The following is a 19444-nucleotide window of genomic DNA, read 5'->3' as shown; positions in this document are numbered from 1 at the left end:
TAACTGAAATTATTTGACGCCAGATTCTACTTAATTCTTGGATTAACGACTAATTTGTGTTTTCAACAACAGTTAATTCTGAAATCATAGGAGGTACAGAAAATCAAACCTAAATAAGGAGCATGCACCAAAAGGTTTAAGTATCTTAAGTATACAAGATACAAATCTATCCTCATTTACACCTGTTCCAGGATGACAAATGTACTGGATATTTCACAATGCTCCAAAACTTGATTAAACTGAAGTCAAAGGAAGAGAATTCTAAAAGTGGAATTCAACTACCATACACCTCTAGATAGCATGCATGAGTTTCTGACCACATGCTCAATATAAATGAGGTCAATTAAAAAGATTTGACAAGTCTATATATTTGATGAAAGCATACCAACAATCCCTGAATATTATTGTTGTTATTCCTCTCTGCACCTTGGGCAGCAACTTGCCATTTCTTTAGCATCTTCATTTTATTTTTACAAGGCCGAGTTGCTAGCTTGATGCTCAACCCAGCACGGATGGAAAGTGTACAACGAGCCGGCCCGATTCGGACCCTGACTGCTTGCCTTGAAATCTGGTGCTGATGCCACTACACCACTAGCCGGTAATCTCTGGATTGGGATAGCTCATAATTCAAATGGTTCCACGATGAAGAATACTAACCAGCATTCCTCCCCCTCCCACAACTCCACTTTAAAGTAAGAGCGAAAGAAGATCCACAGCTGTAAATAGAGTTCTCAAATAACTGATCTTTTGAACAATGATGATCCACATACAAAACAGGACATTGAAGTAATACCTAAACTACAAGAACATGGCTGATAATCCAGTTAAAAAACAAAAATTAACATTCTCATTTTTCTTATTTAAAAGCTTATGAGCCAATTCTTCTTTTGCCAACAGCTTGTAAGTGCCATTCACAATTTCCTACTTTTATTTTTAAAATAGATGAAACTTGTGGCTTTCACAGCTAGCTTCAGCTTGAGTTATTCTGCCAAGTGTAAAAAAGCAAATCAACAAAGTTTAAAAAAAAAACAAGTTAAAAGATTCAACTGAACAGTCACCTTTATCTGGCCTTTAAATGTGAAGTTAAAAAATCCCTTCCATATACAGACACAGAAGCCTGTCAAGGATTGAGACATTTCAAACAAATAGTACAGAGCCTATAGATGCATATAGTAAATCTGGGTTCTTACAATTAATTAGATCTAGTTTTGAAATTTCAAAAAGAAAATTATAAATTATGTATAGATTTATAGTGACTTTCACAGTATAAATATCTAAAAATTGGAAAACACCAATTATGCCAGCATCATAAAGAACAGAAATGAATCAAACACATGAACTTTATTTTTCTTTCTAGAGTAAATTTACATTTTGAATGACATGATCAACCCAATAGTTTCTAGCAAGTATTAAAAGAAACCAAATGTTCAATTAACCATCTATTACAAGCAAAGATGAGCTAAACCTACTTAGACATGAAATATTTAAAAGTCAAGTTAAAACCTAACTTACATATTATGTTGTTCCTTTAAGCCAGGAAATGACTGAGGGTTTACATGGGCAAGAGTGATGTAATCATTTCGCTCAAGGTTGCCAACAAGTACACGAATCTTAGATTCGACAAGACCAACCCTAAGAAAGAAAACATTTAAGTTCAGAAATCAACTAACACAATCAAATTCATGTTAAAGATTAACAGAATACTTACCATTCTAAGTGATGCTCTTCAGTGGATGCACTTGCTGTTAATACAATGTAGTGCCTGCAACCAAATAAAATAGTTTTAATATCCACTAATAAACCACAGTAAACTCACATTACAGAAGATTTGAAACAAAGTCAGCTCAGATGATTATCTTTGTGAAACCTGCCATACATTCACAGCCCTGCAATTACATTGTCATGTGAAAGCTGTAGCATGGAAGGCAGCCATTCAGTCCAAGAAGTTCAATCCAGTCAAACTCATTCTTTGGCCTTCTCCCCACTTCCCTGCAATTTTATTTCCTTTAAACTACATAAATCAGCTTTTAACACCACAATTAAATTTGTGTACACCATCATTCCTGATGCAGCATTCCAGACTCTGGCCAGTTGTTGCATAAGAGGTCTTCATTTTTTTTGTTACTTTGATTTTTTGTTAATCAGCATTTTTGCTTTCTTTCACCATTGACTCAATGAAAAACCATTTTATCAGCCACTTACACCATGGTTTTAAATACCATCAGAAACACTCTCAAATCTTTGTTGGATTCAATGTTAATTGTCATTTTCTTTGCAGTTTAGCAATGAATTATCTGCTTGTATCTTAAGTAGCTTTCATATGCATAACAATTCAATATGTCTCTAGTTGCTATATGAAGTACAATTTGACAGCTTCTCTGCACTTCATTAATTGAAAAAGCATTTTCTCATTGGTTAATTTTACTGCTGTATTGAATAAGCATTTTCTAATTGGTTGCCCCCATCTATGAATTTGAATGGAATTTTCTTACTAAAAGTAGTTGCTTTATGCTAGGCACCATCTTTAATTTTTCTCTTCCAAGTAGTAAGTCCCTTTGTTTTATTAACTCTAAATAAAATGACTGAAGCAACAAGTTTTATGCCTCATTCCTGACTTCTAAAATAACCTTGGATTAAAACACCAGAATTCAACAATTGGCATATTTTAAAAACTGCTATTTTAAAACACGGATCTGTAAAAAGAAATGCAATATATGGCAAAGAAATGCAAACTGGTAGATTGCTTATTAAGTAGGTACTGCAGTGAAGGGTCAAAAATAATGCAAGAGAGTACAGTCGCAACTTCAAGGGAATGGTGATGTGAGTACTTCTGAAGCTCTGTCTGAGGAATTGCAGCTCACGTTGAACAGCTTCTCTATAGTGCCAGCAGCTAAACTCCAGAGAATTACAGGATGGACACGACATGGAATCTACTGCGGCCCCTAATGACTCATGTGATAATGATAGTGATGAAACAATCAGATTGACAGTTATGTCACAGTTTACTCCAATAAAGACCAAGGAATGAAGACGCACAGGAATGAAGATGAAACCATCATTAATCAATGCTTTAACCAGCTAGTGGACGATTCAATGATTTCTCAACCACTCCACCTGAAGGACAGTAAATGCTCAGATAATCCTGTGACTCTTAATGAAGAACAACTGAAAGCATTTCAACCATTAAAAATGACATTGTGTACCTTTATTACAGCACCTACATTAAGAACTCCCAATTCAGGTAAACCATTTACCCTGTAAGTAAATGAGAAACACATGATGGGAGTCTTAACTCAAGAATGTGAAGACTGCTGGTGTCCTATTGGTTGTCACTCTGTCAAAGATCTGATTCTGTATACTAATGGTTCCTCAATGATTGAGTGAGGAATTTGAATGGCTAGATGGGCAGTTGTTTTCTGAAATGGAAATGCTGTCAAGAGGAAGCATAGCTCCTGGTACCTCCATGCAACAGGCAGAACTAAAAGCTTTAACTGAAGCATACATTGGCAGAAGGAAGTTAAGTTAATATCTACACTGCTTCTCAATGCACTTTTGGAAACTTATGAAGACAAAGAGGATTTCTTGTGTCTGTAGGAATCCCAATTAAGAATGGCCAACTGGAACAAGAACTTATAGACGTCATACAACTGCAGTCAGAAGTTGCTGTACCAAAATGTAAAAGCCATTCCGAAATCACTACAATGGAAAGCCATGGAAGTGCAGTCGTGGATAAGATTGCAAAAAAAAAATAAGGCAGTATGGGAAGGAGTGAAGTAAAAGTACCACCAAGAATAAATAGTGAACCCAGCAACTGGAATTATGGAAACAAAGTTGAACTCTGTATCGCAGATGAATACACAATATATTCAAGAGATGCAAACTCAGTGCTTTAACCAGGAAAGTGGTTCTGTATGGAGAATGGTGGGACGTTAAACAATGAAGGAATATGGACATATGGCATGAGTCATAGTGGTAGCCTCAACTGTACTGCTTCCTTTTCTGACACAGCAAATCCATTCTATAGGACATATTGACGTGCAAAAGATTATTGACAGATTCTTCCAATGGTGGTGGAATTCAAAGCTTGGGCACAAGCTCAAAGAACTTTTGAAAGATGCATGATGTGCCAGAAAACAAAACCTGGGGCACCAGAAAAGCTACCACAATTGTGCTTCTGCCCCACCCAATCCATTTTTATATTTACATGTGGACTACAATTCTTTCTGAGTCTAAAAGACAGCAGTGAGATTCACTGTTGGGTAAAAATGACGACACACTTTGCATCCTACTGTCTAGATACACAAGCCCGGGCAGTATGACATGGAGAGCAAACTACCCCTCTCCACACAACTGATGAACCCAAAGAAATGGCAGAGACCAATACAGTTTGGTACTAGTAGCGTTGCTAGTCAGCAATGAGCTCAATGTAGAACTGCCTTAGGGAGTCCTGCTCTGGATTCCACCCCCCCCACCCCAGTTTAATCCAGACACCTTCCCCATGAATGGATATAGCTGCTAGGCAGCAGGGGTTTTGGATCAGAGTATTCCTTTTCCTAGATGAACTGTCAACCATGACTGACAACCCTCACCTGCCTGAAGCAACTAGTTTTAAGGTGCCAGTAACTCGCCTTTGTCCCTTCTCCTGTCAGTAAAAACAGTTCCGCCAGGCTTAGTAGCTAAGCCACTCGTGAAGGCCAGGAGCTGGACTTGATTGTCAGAGGCTATTTGAGATGCACGCCTTTGGGAGTATTTAATAGGTAATGGGAGCTTGTCCCCATAACCACCCCCAGCTATAACAACCTTAAGGAGTCTAGAAGTAAATGACAAAGTTCATAAAGAGATTGTTTTGTATCAATTTTATTTCCATTTTATAAAGAGATTAAAAATGTTCCTGCAGCTGGTCAATACAACCAACTCTTCTACAAAGAGGATAATATACATGGTTTCTTATGCAATACATTCAGCACCAAACATTGTGAATTGTCTGAGATTTTCAGTTGTGGACACTTTCAAGATCAGTCAATATTGATGACAAATTCAGTAACAGGAGAGCAAAACCCTGCTCCACTTTTGGAAGACCAACGAGGAGGAATCAGTCTAGAGATTAAGCTGTAGACATATTGTAGTACTGTCATATCCACTTCAGCCATATACCGGTGAGACACTGACAGTGTAAAGGACACATGCCAGACAGCTTAATCACTTCCACATAAATTACCTGCAAAGAATACCTAACATCAAGTGGCAAGACAAAATTTGGAACACAAGATTATATTCCAAACAAATTTCCCCAGCATTTTGTTGAAAGAATCACAGATCAGTTGAGCAGGACATATCAGAATAATGTCAGACGACAGAATACAAAAACAACTACTTTTTGAAAGAACGATTATATGGCAGACCAAGAATGAGGTTTAAAAAAAAATCTTAGAACTTCCCTCAAGAATTTCAACATTGACACATTCCACTGGGAATAAGCAGCACTGAATTATCTTGTTTAGTGAACACACATTAAAAAGCAGTGCTTGGTCATAGAAGACCAGAATGAAGGAAATAAAAAGGAAAGAGAATCTCAAAGATCAAGAATTATTAATGCTAGAACATCCTTATACCTGTCACATATGTGGGAAATAAAAAATCTGGAACCCAGATTGGTCTAATCATCAATCCATAGGCTACAAGCCATGGTCTCACTTCAGAGTGATGAACAACATTGTAAGGGTACTCTTTTAGTCACATCATTTAACTGCACATTGTACAGGAAAGAAAATACTCATTATTGGTCCTTACAAAATGAAATTACAAATGATATCAATCCTTAAAAAATATCTTGCAAGGGCCATATCTTGACAATGTTAATGACAACAGCAGTGATAATTGTCATTTCAATGTGATGTCAATTACTGGATTATGTTTATGCAAGACATATACAAAATATGGGAGTGAAACCCTTCTTTTCCATAGGGAAAGTTTGCAAATTTCAGAAGTGTCCAATCTCACAAATGCGCGAGTTTAGGCAATCACTCACAATGTAAACAGCAACGCTGCAAACGTTATGCTTTGTTGCAGAATATATTATTGCTCAAGGAACCCTTTTCAACTAAAAAGTATATGCATTACAATATCTATCCAACTTTGAGCAGAAAGAATATAAAATAAAAACCTATCAATTAAACATGCAAGAAATCTGAAATTAAGAAATCAATCTATATGGGAGACATAGAAGTGCCTAGAGCCTACTGAAGAAATTCACATCAGGAAATCTTAAGAATCTGAACTAAATAACATCTTGCTGCTTTGCAGGACTAGGGAGGTATCCTGCAGAATTAAGAGATCAGTCAATACTTTTGCCAGGATTCAAAAATTAATCACCAAGATAAATAGCTACGCAGGTGGTGAATTCATTCACAAAACATATTCAAACATAGAGATACTCAGATTCAAAAGAAAGAAATTGAATTCCAGTAGTGTCCTGAACACCGGAGATAGCTAAATAATTAGTGTAATCAATCCTTGTTGGTTTCCAGTTGATAAAATCACTGTCTACTTTTATCTAACTACTGTATATTATGTTGCCCTGCACCTCCAAGTGTCTAAATAATACAAAAAATAAAATGCTGTTAATATTTTGAAAATTTTCCCCAACCAAAATGGAACAGATCTCTCCAAAACAGGTAATAAACATTCAAAAGTTTGCAACAAGATTACAAAACTACAGCTGTGTAGTCTTTGGAAAAGAAGTATACTCACTTGTACTTTTGGAAGAAATTGGGTGGTTCAAAAAGTTTAGACCAGTCTGTCTTGCCTTGCAGAATTTCATCAGTGATCGCTAGACCTAACAAACAAAAACTTCAGCACTCAGTGCAAATGAATCAAAAGAACATTAGGTTCTGCAAACTTAAAAAGTATCAATATTAACAGGCATTATTGGTTTTTGATAAAAGATATTAATTAAAATTGCAAAAGATTCAGTTAAGTAATCTGAATGAACATTTGAAAAATGTGACTGATGTAGCAATAAATAAACTGTTTTTATTGTTACAAAATTGAAAACTACCAATTCAAAAATATTTTTAAAAAGTCATTTAAAAGAACTGACATAATTCTTTACCTTGACGATGGCTGCACGAATTGAACAGAAGGTGGCTGCAAAATTTTCCTCTGATGTTATAGTAATTAAAAAAAAGCTGCTACTAAGAAATTTAATGAAAAGTACTGCTTTGAGGAAGGGTTTACAAGTGGACAAACTGGTTAGATGGTAATTTTTATATAAGTTCTTTTCAAAGACAATATTTTGAGATTTAATTTAAAGTCAAATGGATTAAATTTCAAAAATAGATTTCAAACATATCTGTCTACTGAACACATTTTTCTAAAACTCCAAATTATTTAGAATATCATTTATTGAATCCAACAAGAAATAGAGATTGGCAATTGCAGAATAATCCAAACTAGTACAGCCATGCCAGCTACTTCAATTCATAATTTACACTATAAATTATGAAGTAATAAACTAAAGAAAATACACAGCCAAGCACAAAATAGCAATTCTTTTAATAAATGCTCATCTTTCAATGCATTGATCTACTGATCATTTCAAGAGGATTGAAACAATGCTGAGAATAAAGTTATGGCACTAATAATGGAGACTTCAGGTCTACTCACCACACAACTAGCTATTTACAACACTTCCATGTAACAGAACCTTTAAAATGTTCACACATACAGTGCTTTGTAAAAGTATTCAGCCCCCAACCCTTTGTTAGCATAAAAGGGTATTACAATCAGGAGTTCTGAATTGATAACTGAGAAATTCTATTTGTAGAGTCCAAGAAAAGGGCAAATTGAAAAGCACAAAAACACCTAAAAATTCAAAAAAAGTGTTAGCAGTTCAAAATTATTCAGCCTGTTTGGCTCTGTACGTAGTTGAACCACCTCTTGCAGCTGTTACAGCCCTTCGTCTTTTTGGCCAAGTCTATTAGCATTGCACAATGTGACGGAGCAAGATTTGCCCATTCCTCAATGTAAAATTGCTCAAGCTGTGCCAGGTAGTTGGGGAGTGATAGTGGACAGCAATCTTGAGGCCTTGCCAGAAATTTTTGATTGGGTTAAGGTCAGGACTCTGACTGGGCCACTCAAGGACATCAATTTTCTTCATCTGAAGCCACTCCATATGTAGTGGTTACTAGAAAACAAACCAAAATCACTGAGAGAGTAAGCCAAGATAACTGACACTGTATGACGTGCTTCCAAAAAACGGTTTCCATATTGAAGAGGTACGTTTGATTCTTTATTTTGAAACTAGCGAAGAACAACATCTTAATATTTATACTAATGTCCTTTTTTCTTTCAGTCATGCAAGTCTTCTTGCCCAAGGGGTAACAGCACTTAGCCCAGTACAGAGTGACTTTTACCACACTCTCCATCAAATCAAAGTCATGAAGCTTTTAGAGCTGTACCTCCTTAAACCGCTGCCTCCCGTAGAAGAAAGATCTTGGTTATAGGTCTGTCCAGACAGCTGGTTTTGGTCTTTGTCTTGACGCACACCTGCACATAAATCCTCTTCTGTTTGGAAGGATTTGAATCACTCTTCCCACGGTCCACGAGTTTCAAGGCACTCTGTTGTCGACTATAAACACAATGTCTCCTAGGAGGAAATTCCATTTTAAACCTGACCATTTCTGATGTTCCTGTAACTGTGGTAAATACTCATTGACCCACTGTTTCCAAAACAAGTTTGACATGTATTCGACTGCCTTCATCTAGGATGAGCATACAGTGCCTATAGAAAGTATTCACCCCCCCCCCCTCGGAAGTTCTGTTTTATTTACAATCACAGTGACTTTAAATTGGCTTTTTTGACACTGATCATCAAAGACTCTTTTGTGTCAAAGTGAAAACAAATTTCTACAAATTGGTCTAAATTTATTACAATTATTAAACATAAAATAGTTAATTGCACAATTACTCACCCCCTTCAAGTCAGTATTTAGTAGATGCACTTTGGCAGCAATTACAGCCTTGAGTCTGTGTGGATAGGTCTCTATCAGCTTTGCACATCTCACCGCAATTTTTCCCGTTCTTCTTTACAAAACTGCTCAAGCTTTGTCAGATTGCATGGGGATCATGAATGAACAGCCCTATTCAAGTCCAGCCACAATTTCTCAATTGGATTGAGGTCTGAACTCTGTCTTGGCCATTCCAGGACATTAACTTTGTTGTCTTTAAGCCGCCATTTCTGTGTAGCTTTGGCTTTATACTTGGGATCACTGTCTTGCAGACTGCATCAGGTTTTCCTCCAAGCTTTTGTTGCATTCATTTTACCCTCTACCTTCACAAGCCTTCCAGGACCTGCTTCAGTGAAGCATCCCCACAGCATGATGCAGCCACTAGCATGCTTCACGGTAGTGATGCTGTACCTTTGATGATATGTGGTGTTTGGTTTATGCCAAATATTGTGTTTAGTCCGATGGCAAAAAAGCTCAATTTTGGTTTCATCAGACTATAGAATCTTCTTCCAGCTGATTTCAGAATCTCCCACGTGTTTTGGCAAACTCTAGCCAAGATTTCATGTGAGATTTTTCTCCCCCCCCCCCCAAAACACTGGCTTTCCTTTCACCACTCTCCCATAAAGCTGCCACTGTTGAAGCAACGGGGAAACAGTTGAACGTGCAGTCTCTCCCATTTCAGTCAGTGAAGCTTGCAACTCCTCCAGAGTTGTCATAGGTTTCTTGGTGGCTTCCCTCACTAGTTCCCTTCTTGCACGGTCACTCAGTTTTTGAGAATGGCATGCTCGAGGCAGATTTACAGCTGGGCCATATTCTTTCCTTTTCTTGATGACTTAACTGTACGCCGACGGACATTCAGCGACTTGAAAATAGTCTTACATCCATCTTCTGACTTGTGTTTTTCAATAATACTTTTTGTGGAGTTGCTTGGAGTGTTCCTTTTGTCTTCATGGTGTAGTTTTTGCCAAGATACTGACTCACCAGCAGTTGGACCTTCCAGATATGGGTGTATTTTTACTACAATCAATTGAAACAACTTGACTGCACACAGATTTATATATAACTAGGACACCTTAACTAATTATGTGACCTCTAAAACCAATTGGCTGCACCAGTGATGATTTGTTGCCATATTAAAAGGGGTGAGTACTTATAAAACATAAAATAATTGATTGCATATTTGTATTTAATTCAGATAACTTTGTAGAGATCTGTTTTCACTTTGAAACAAAAGTTTTTTTGTTGATCAATGCCAAAAAAGGCAAATTAAATCCACTGTAAAACGATAAAACACAAAAACTTCTGGTGGGGGGGGGGGGTGCTGAATACTTCTTATAGGCACTGCAAATGTCTTCCTTTTGGAACTATCCTGGTGGCAGGGATGGTGAGGTCTTCAGAAGCAGCAGATAGTTGGGCGTCAGTGGTTCCAAATCGTTGGGATCAGAAGATGCTTTAATCATTGGATGATCATTGATAGCAGTCTCCACTTCACAAAGGACTATGTGAAAATCCTCTGTCAAAATTCTGTACCTTCATGATGATGAGGATCTTTCGCAACCTGATCAATCTTTCCCATGTTCTTCTCCGATGTGAACTAGGTGGAGGGGTAAAAAAAATCAATTCAATTCCTTTTTGAAAGAGGATATCATTGATCCATGAATCCACTTCTTAACGGCTTCTCACAACTCATCCTCAGCTCCAACAAACTTGTCGCATTATCAGAGCGCAGTTCATGAACTGACCTCCTCTTGTTATAAAGCATTGAAGTGCAGTAACAAAAGAATCTGTGTCTAAAGAAGATGCCACTTCAATGTAAACAGCTCACACAGTTAGATAGGTAGATATGATCCCATACCTCTTCACTGTACTCCTTCTGCTCTTCACCTCAAAAGGTCCAAAGTTATCCACTTCTACACCTGTTCATCTGGACAGACCATATCTAGAGGTAGGTCTGTCATGTATGGCATCCTGGAGCTGTATGCAACTGTCAACAAACAACACACTTAGACAGGATTCTTCTTATAGCTGTACTAGCAACAGGAAGCCAGTATTCTTGGTGCAACATGGATGATGCGGTTATGGCCACCATGTCCCACCTGTTGATGTACATGCCTCAGAATGAGGTCTGAGATATGAAGATCCAGTATAACAGGATATTTAGACTGTTCAGGCACGGTTAGCAGACTAAGCCGCCTACCAACTCAGTACTGGATTGAGCTTGGAAATATGGCTGTCCCTTTTCACACTTCCTCCTCTTTGCAAACTTGGGAATTCAACTGAAAATCACTTTCTTTTCCAAAACGCAATGATCTCCATTTTGGCCTTTCTGAACTTCTCCACTGAGAGGCGGTCTCTGCCAATCTGACCTTTGGTCTTGTTAATCTCTCTCCAAAGAATACCTTGTTCAAAGTCAGAATGAGCAAGAGTGATGTTAAACTGCTTCCTCTTTTGACTAAGGAACAAGGGCAGATTCTTTTTTTTTATTATTTTTTTTTATTTTATTTTTATTTGGATAAGGAATTCACAAATATCATGTACTTTTTTCACACATATAACCTTTTCCATTTTTTTTATATGTATAAAACTACAATTATTTATACATTCTTAAGTACACATTGAGATGATATAAAAGGAAAATAAACATTTAAGTAGATAATTATGTACTGTGGTAAATCTAACCTATTAGGCTAAGTAATGGAATTAGTTGTTAAGAAAAATGGTAATAATAGTTTCCATATAACCCTTCTGGACCATTTCCACCGGTCCAAAATGTTGTATATAAGCCTATGTATCAACCATTGTAGGTGTTTATATCCTAATTTGTTCATGCTTGCTCCTGCCCGCAGACATAATTATCCAATCCCTATGTACTTAATTACTTAATTTTTTCATTTTTTTTTATTCCTTTCCCAAATCTTTCCCTTTACTTGTGTTAATTCTCTATTTTCCAAAAGAAAACAAAAAAAAAAAACAAACATTTAGACTAGGGGTGCTTACGTTAGCAATATTACTGTGTTGATGAGAAGAGCAGTATAAATCATTAGGAGAGTCATCTAAAGTCTGCTCGCATTGGGGTTATATATTCAATCCATTTATTCCAGATTTGATAAAATTTTTCTTTTTGAGTTCTCAGGGAGTAAGTCAACTTTTCCATTTTAAATATTTCCAAGGTAATTTTGTACTAATCTTCTAATGTAGGTGGTATTGGATTTAGCCACTTTCTAGTGATTGATTTCTTACTTGCCGCTAAGAGGGCCTGCAGCAACTTTATATCTTCCTTCTGTTCAAGAAACAATACATGCCCCAAATAGAGCGTCTCAAAGTTCAGAGGTATCTGGGACCTAAGTACCTTAACTAATGTTCTATGAATACCTTCCCAAAATAGACTTAATTTAGGGCAATCCCAAAAAATATGAAAATGATTTGCCTCCTTGGAGCCGCACCTTCTCCAACACATCACATTTGTATCTTTATATTTTTCCTGATATGGGGTCTTGAAGTATCTTATAATGTTTTTCCAACAATGTTCTCTCCAAGTCAAAGAATTAGTCGAGGACCATTGAAAGCTGCAGATTTTCTCCCAAGCCTCCTCCGAAAGTACCAACCCCGCTTCTTTCTCCCACTTCTCTTTAATATACAGTGTATTTACATTTTTAGCATGGGAGAGTGCATTATATAATCGAGAAACTTATTTACTAGGTATTGAATTGCAAGCCGAATTCAGAATCTTGAAAAATTCTAATTCTACTGTTGATAGGTCTATATATCTACAACTCTGGTTAACATAGTTTCGTACTTGAAGGTAACTAAAAAAGTCATTATGTTCTAGGCCATGTTTGTCCTGCAGGATTTGGAAACTTTGTAATACTCTTTTATCTATAAATGAGAGGTAGGTTGTAAGACCTTTCTTTATCCATAGCTCAAATCTTTTATCTCCTCTGTTGGGAAGGAATTTGGTATCATATGCACACCATCTAAAGAGTTTTAACATGTTATTAATTCCACATGAATTAACCACCTTCTGCCATACTTTTAATGTAAGATTTATCCAAGCGTTTTTAAATTTTTCCAACTGGGCCATCAATCCTTTGTCAGCTATTGAGGCCTGAAGAGGAAAACTGTCAACTAATCCAAATTCTATTTCCTTCCATCTAGCCTTATATTCCCTATTACACCAATATAACAGAGGGGTTATCTGTGAGGCATAAAAATAATTTCTCAGGCAAGGAAGAACCATACCTCCTCCTTCCTTCCCTAACTGTAAGGTGTTATATCGAATTCTAGGTTTCTTTCCTTGCCAAATGAAGCTGGAAATCCATTTGTCCCATTCCCTGAATTGATTATCATCCACCTCCACCGGTAAAGTACGGAAAAGATATAATAACCGAGGAAGAGTATTCATTTTTATAGTATTTATCCTTGAATTTAAACTTAAAAAGGGGATAAGATTCCATCTATGCATATCTGCTTTTATCTCTGAGATTAATGGCCCATAATTTACCTGTGACAGTGTTGAAAGACCCTTCGGCAGGGTTATTCCTAAATATTTTAATGATTTAGTTTCCCACTTAAGATCATATGTATCCTGCAATTTTTTGGATGGTGTATAACTTAGGGACATAACCTGCGTTTTCTTTACATTTATTTTATAACCTGATATTTTCCCAAAGTCATCCAACAGTGTAAACAATCCTATAAATGATTTTTCTGGTTCACTCAGATAGACCAAAACATCATCTGCAAATAACGCCACTTTCTGTTCAATCCCTGCCACCTTGATACCTTTTACGATTTCGCTCTGTCTTATTAGTTGGGCAAGCGGTTCAATATATAGCGCAAAAAGGAGAGGGGAAATTGGGCATCCCTGTCTAGTGCCTCTCTCTAAGATGAAGGAGTCAGAGAGGTCCCCATTTATCTTAATTCGGGCTGTAGGGCTGTCATATAGAGTCTGAATTACTTTAATAAACTTTTCTTGAAAGCCGAATCTTCCTAACACTCTGTATAGGAATGCCCAACTAACCGAATCAAAAGCTTTCTCAGCGTCCAATCCTACTACCATTGTCTCTGTCTCGTTCTTATTAACCTGTTCTAATATGTGCAGAGTTCTCCTTATGTTGTCCTGTGTTTGTCTTTGTTGAATAAATCCAGTCTGGTCTAAGTGGATTAGGCCAGGTAAAAGCTTTTCCAATCTGCGCGCTAATATAGATGTAAATAGTTTGTAATCTAAATTAAGAACAACTAATTGGCCGATAATTGCCACATTCTAGTTTATCTTTACCCTCTTTAGGAATAACTGAAATAATCGCTTCTCTCCAGGAAGGTGGAGTTTCTCCTCTCTGCAAGATCCAATTAAAGGTGTTAAGTAGTAATGGGGCTAACTGTGTCTTCAGGGACTTGTACCACTCTGAGGTAAACCCATCAGAACCCGGGGACTTTCCAGCCTTTAACCTAGAGATGGCCACGTTCAGTTCTTTGACAGTTACTGGTTCTAATAAACTCTCATTTTGTAAATCTGTAAGTTTAGGTAGATCTAAAAAATTCAATACACTGTCTATATAGGGCTCATTGGGGGCCCAGGGTTGGGAGTACAGCTCTCGATAATATGTTTCAAAACTCTCTTGAATTTTCCCTTTTGTACTCTCCACAAGCTTTGTCTTTGGATTCTTTATTTTATGAATTGTATTGTCTGCTTGTTGTTTTCGTAATTTATATGCTAATAATCTAGCTGATTTACCTCCTACTTCATAATTCTTTTGTCTCAGGTAAAGAAAATTTCTTTGAGTTTCCAACGTTTAAATATCGTCAATTTCACTTTGCAATTTCCTAATTTCCTGTTTTCGATTTGAATTACTTTTGTTGCTATCTACAACTTGAAGTTGTTTTAATTTTCCTTGAAGGTCTGCTAATTTTTGTGCATTGATTTTTTTCATGTGAGTGGTAATGGAACTAATTTTCCCTCTCAGTACAGCTTTCAATGTATCCCATAAGATCACTGGTGATGTTTCTCCCGTGTCATTAAGGTCTAGATATTCTTTGATTTCTCCCCTTAATCTCTCCATTACTTTCGGGTTATTGAGTATATGTGAGTTTAGCCTCCAGTGTTTTCCTCATTTTCCTTTCCAGGATTAGAGACATAGAGACTGGGCTATGATCCGACAGATCAATTGTTGCAATATTACAGTTTTTTATCCTGAGTCTATCTGTATTAAAGATAAAGAAATAGTCTATCCTTGAATAGGCTGAATGAGGGAAAGAGTAATATGTATAATCTTTACTACTAGGGTGTAATTCCCTCCAGACATCTATAATTCCCAACTCCTCCATCAATGAATTCACTTTCCGAGTCAGAGGTTTATTCTGAGTAACTATTCTTGAAGAATCTAATATAGGATTTAATCTAATATTAAAATCCCCTCCACAAATTACTACCCCTTGAGAACTGACCATTAGGTCAAAAATGTGTCTATAAAATGACCATTCACAACCTGGAGGAGCATAAACATTCAGCAATGTTATTTCTGTACCTTCTATTCTTCCTGTGATTTTTACAAACCGTCCTTCTTTGTCTCTAGTCTCTGAAATATGTTCATAATTAAGAGTACTTGATATTAAAGTAGCTACCCCTCTTTTGTGACTCAATTTATATAATGAATAAAATACATGCTTAAAGCCCATTCTTTATAATTTTCCATGTTCAGATTGGCTCATATGTGTTTCCTGGAGGAAAGCTATTTGTGCCCTCTCTTTTTTCAATTTAGACATAATCTTATTTCTTTTAATTGGATTCAAAACCCCATTAACATTATAGGAAATTATTTTTACCAATTCAGTTTGCATTTTTCTCTAGTAGAAAAAAAACTCTCCTTTTCTATTCAAACAGTAAACAATCCCTTCTCAACAGTAAACCAAGACATATAACCACACCCTAGACATTTTTGAACGTGCAACATTTGAAAATTTTTCCCGACTTCCCACAGTGAGGCCTGAGCACCGACCCACCTCAGTTCAGAGGGATAACCTCTATCTTCACCCTGTGTTAGAGGGCCCTCAGCAGTTTGAATAATCATAGAGAATTTTCTCCTATTTATGTCTCGACCATATTGCTATCATTCAAGTTATTCCGTCTAGTTTATTTTCAGTTACCAGTTTTCATTTTACCTTTAAGTCCAATTTACTCTTTTCAGTCATCTCTATTAATTAATCTGTGTTCTCTGTACATTCGCGTCTGAATATTTGCAGCTTTTCCTTGTAGTTTGACACTCTGGTTCGAGTGGAGCGTCCTCGCCCCACTAACTGCCACGACTTCTGCCGAATCCTCTCCAGTAGCGACTCCGGTTGGGTGATAACTTTAATAAGTAGTCCCCGGTCCGCCAGGTCCAATGTTGCCTCCTCCACCGTAGCGTAAGTTTTTGTCCCTTCGTCGTAAAAGACTCTCAGCCGAGCTGGATACAGGGTCTGGAATCTGATGTTGTTTTCCTTCAGGACTCTCCGTGTTTCCGTATATTCCTTCCGTCTGGCAAGAATCCCCGGTGCGTAGTCGTGGTCTAAACTGATTTTACAGTTGTTCCACATAAAACCTTTCTTTTGCCATGCCCTTTTAAGCACCTCTTCCTTTGTTCTGTAACTGAGAAATCTGACCAGAATCGATCTGGGCTGGGCGCCTGCTGGAGGCTGTGGTGCCAATGCGCGGTGAACTCTTTCTATCTGTAGGTCTTTTGCGGCCAGTATATCAAGGTTCTCTCTAAGTAGCTTCTCCACGAAGGGAATCATCAACCCGGGTTTACCTTCAGTTCCTTCAGGAACGACGTAAATCCTCACATTTTCCCTTCTCGAGCGGCCTTCTTGATCTATTAGTTTCCACTGGAGCTGGTCTTGCAGCTTCAGCATTTCTGCTATCACCTCCTCTGCGTTTTGTAGCTTCTCTTCAATTCCAACAATCCTCGCTTCGGCTTCATCTATCCGCGAGTTAGTTTTTACTATTTCTCCTTTAATATCTTCCAGCTGTTTGCTGTTATCTTGTCGGAACTCGCCAATCTCTCCGAGAATCAAGGACAGAGTCACCGATTCCCCCTCATTATCTCCGTCCTGGCTTGCCGTGGGGGAGCTAGGCCCGTCGCCTTGCTGCGTCTCTTTATGTTTATCAGCCTTCGGAGCGAACTTTTTAATCTTGTTCTTAGACATCATCCTTGCCCCTTTTATTAATATAGTTATGCAATATTAAGTATTTGGCTAAATTCGATTATGGGGCAGTTTACCTTCTTTTTTGTCGAGAGACCTTTTCCTTACGCCGCCATTCCCTTGATGACCCGGAAGTCCCCCAAGGGCAGGTTCTTAAATCTAAGAATCCAGGCCAGTGTCTTCCTCAACTGACAGTTGTTCCTCCAACCTGAGAACATTCCTATTCTGATACACCTATGCTCTGTCCGCCAGAGGAAGCAGGATCTCCCAGTGGCCACACATTTTAATTCCACGTCCCATTCCCATTCCGATATGTCAATCCATGGCCTCCTCTACTGTTGAGATGAAGTCACACTCAGGTTGGAGGAACAACACCTTATATTCCGTCTGGATAGCCTCCAATCTGATGGCATGAACGTTGATTTCTCTAACTTCCGCTAATGCCCCTCTTCCTCTTCTTACCTCATCCCTTATTTATTATTTTCTCTTCTCTCTTTCCCTCTCACAATAACTCTTTGCCTGTTCTCCATCTTCCTCTGGTGCTCCCCTCTCTTTTCTTTCTTCCAAGGCCTTCCGTCCCATGATACTCTCCCTTCTCCAGCCTTGTATTTCTTTTGCCAATCAACTTCCCAGCTCTTGGCTTCATCCCTCCCTCTCCCACTTTCAAATCTCTTACCATCTCTTTTTTGTTAGTTCTGACGAAGGGTCTGAACCTGAAACATCGACTGTACTTCTTCCTATTGATGCTGCCTGGCCTGCTGTGTTCACCAGCATTTTGTGTGTGTTGCCTGGATTTCCCGCATCTGCAGATTTTCTCATGTTTGCAATGTCTTCCCCAAACAGGTCCAGGACAGGAAGTGATGGATACGTGTTACCATGTCCAACTCCTCAACTTGCATGGCATTCATTGACTTCCGGATCATCTAGCAGAACAAATGGGATTCACAGGTCAGGCTGAGGATACCGAGGCCAACACCTATGTCCCATTCTTCAGGAATGCTTTCCCATTCAACCCTCTAGAGGCCACATCCACTGGATTGCTTGGACGTGTTTATATACCTCCATTGAGATGCTTGAGAGACCATAAGAATTTCTCAAACTGTTTGAAACAAAGGTTTGGAACTTGCAAGTTTTGATCTTGATATACTTCAGCATGGAAGTACTATCAGCCCAAAATACTGAGACCTGAAGCTGCATGTGCAACTCCTTCTTCTAGTGTCCATATGGTTTGCTTTCGTAGCAATGGTGAGCTCCATACGAGAGATGGATATCGAGTTCAACAGAGCTAGATTTGCCCCAGATAAAAGCACCTGCCAGCATGTGTTGTGCTACAATAGACCAGTCACCGCTCTATAGCCATCTTCACCTGCATCTGTAAAGTGGTGTAATTGTGCATCACTTCTCCAAAATCCAGGTGTTTCAAAAATCTAACAAATTTGAAGTCTTCCAACTGGCAGAGTTCCAAACAGCTTGTCCACTCATGAGCCAAGCCCTTTCTCACACAATCATGTAGGACCTTTTTAGCAGATAGCACCATCGGACTCAAGATTTTTAAAGGATCTTAGACAGAACTAACTATGGAGAGGATTTCCCCTTCTGGTGAGTGGTATATTTTGGATCATGATCTTAAACTTGAAAGTATCACTATCTGCCATGATTATCAATGGTTCTTTTCTGAATCCGGTTATGACTCCAATCAGTGAGCTAGTAAGATGTGGTCCCTATAAAAGCTGAGCATTATGTGAAAAGTTGCGTCACAGTCAAGCACAAAACAAAGTTTCTCTATTTGGGATAATAAACACCGTAATGTGGATATACCAAACTTTCCCATCACTGTGTTCCAGATCCTCTGTTGGTACTCTTTTGGCATTATCTTTGGAAATGACATCCTTCATGAAAATCTTCTCTAGATTTGGAGCATGCAGTTCAGCATATAGGTGTCCCCCGCTTTTCGAATATTCGCTTTACGAAACCTCACTGTTACAAAAGACCTACATTAGTTACCTGTTTTCACTAACAGAAGGCGTTTTCACTGTTACGAAAAAAGGCAGCGCGCGAAAAAAGCAGCGCACGCCCCGAGCAGCCAAGCTCCTCCCCCGGAACTGCATTCTAGCCGGCATTGCTTAAACACGTGCCTATGAGCAGCCGTTAGCGAGATGAGTTCTAAGGTATCAGAAAAGCCTAAAAGAGCTTGTAAGGGTGTTACACTTAGTGTAAAACTAGACATAATTAAGCGTTTCGATCATGGTGAATGAAGT

The 19444-nt window shown here is 38.1% G+C and overlaps 1 protein-coding gene across 2 annotated transcripts in view; it reads right to left on the bottom strand.

Moving 5' to 3' along the window:
- Nucleotides 1-19444, bottom strand: part of LOC140201341 (poly(A) polymerase gamma-like) — a 71136-nt gene that overhangs the window by 13699 nt on the left and 37993 nt on the right. For both annotated transcript variants that reach the window (XM_072265279.1, XM_072265281.1), the window contains 3 exons: nt 6751-6835; nt 1709-1762; nt 1513-1632 (listed from right to left, as the gene is read on the bottom strand). In XM_072265279.1, coding sequence (XP_072121380.1) covers nt 1513-1632; nt 1709-1762; nt 6751-6835 — 259 coding nt within the window. The remainder of the gene's footprint in view (nt 1-1512; nt 1633-1708; nt 1763-6750; nt 6836-19444) is intronic.

This window comes from Mobula birostris, chromosome 8, assembly GCF_030028105.1.
Source record: "Mobula birostris isolate sMobBir1 chromosome 8, sMobBir1.hap1, whole genome shotgun sequence".
Lineage (NCBI taxonomy): Eukaryota > Metazoa > Chordata > Chondrichthyes > Myliobatiformes > Myliobatidae > Mobula > Mobula birostris.
This window is presented reverse-complemented; position numbering and strand designations above follow the sequence as displayed.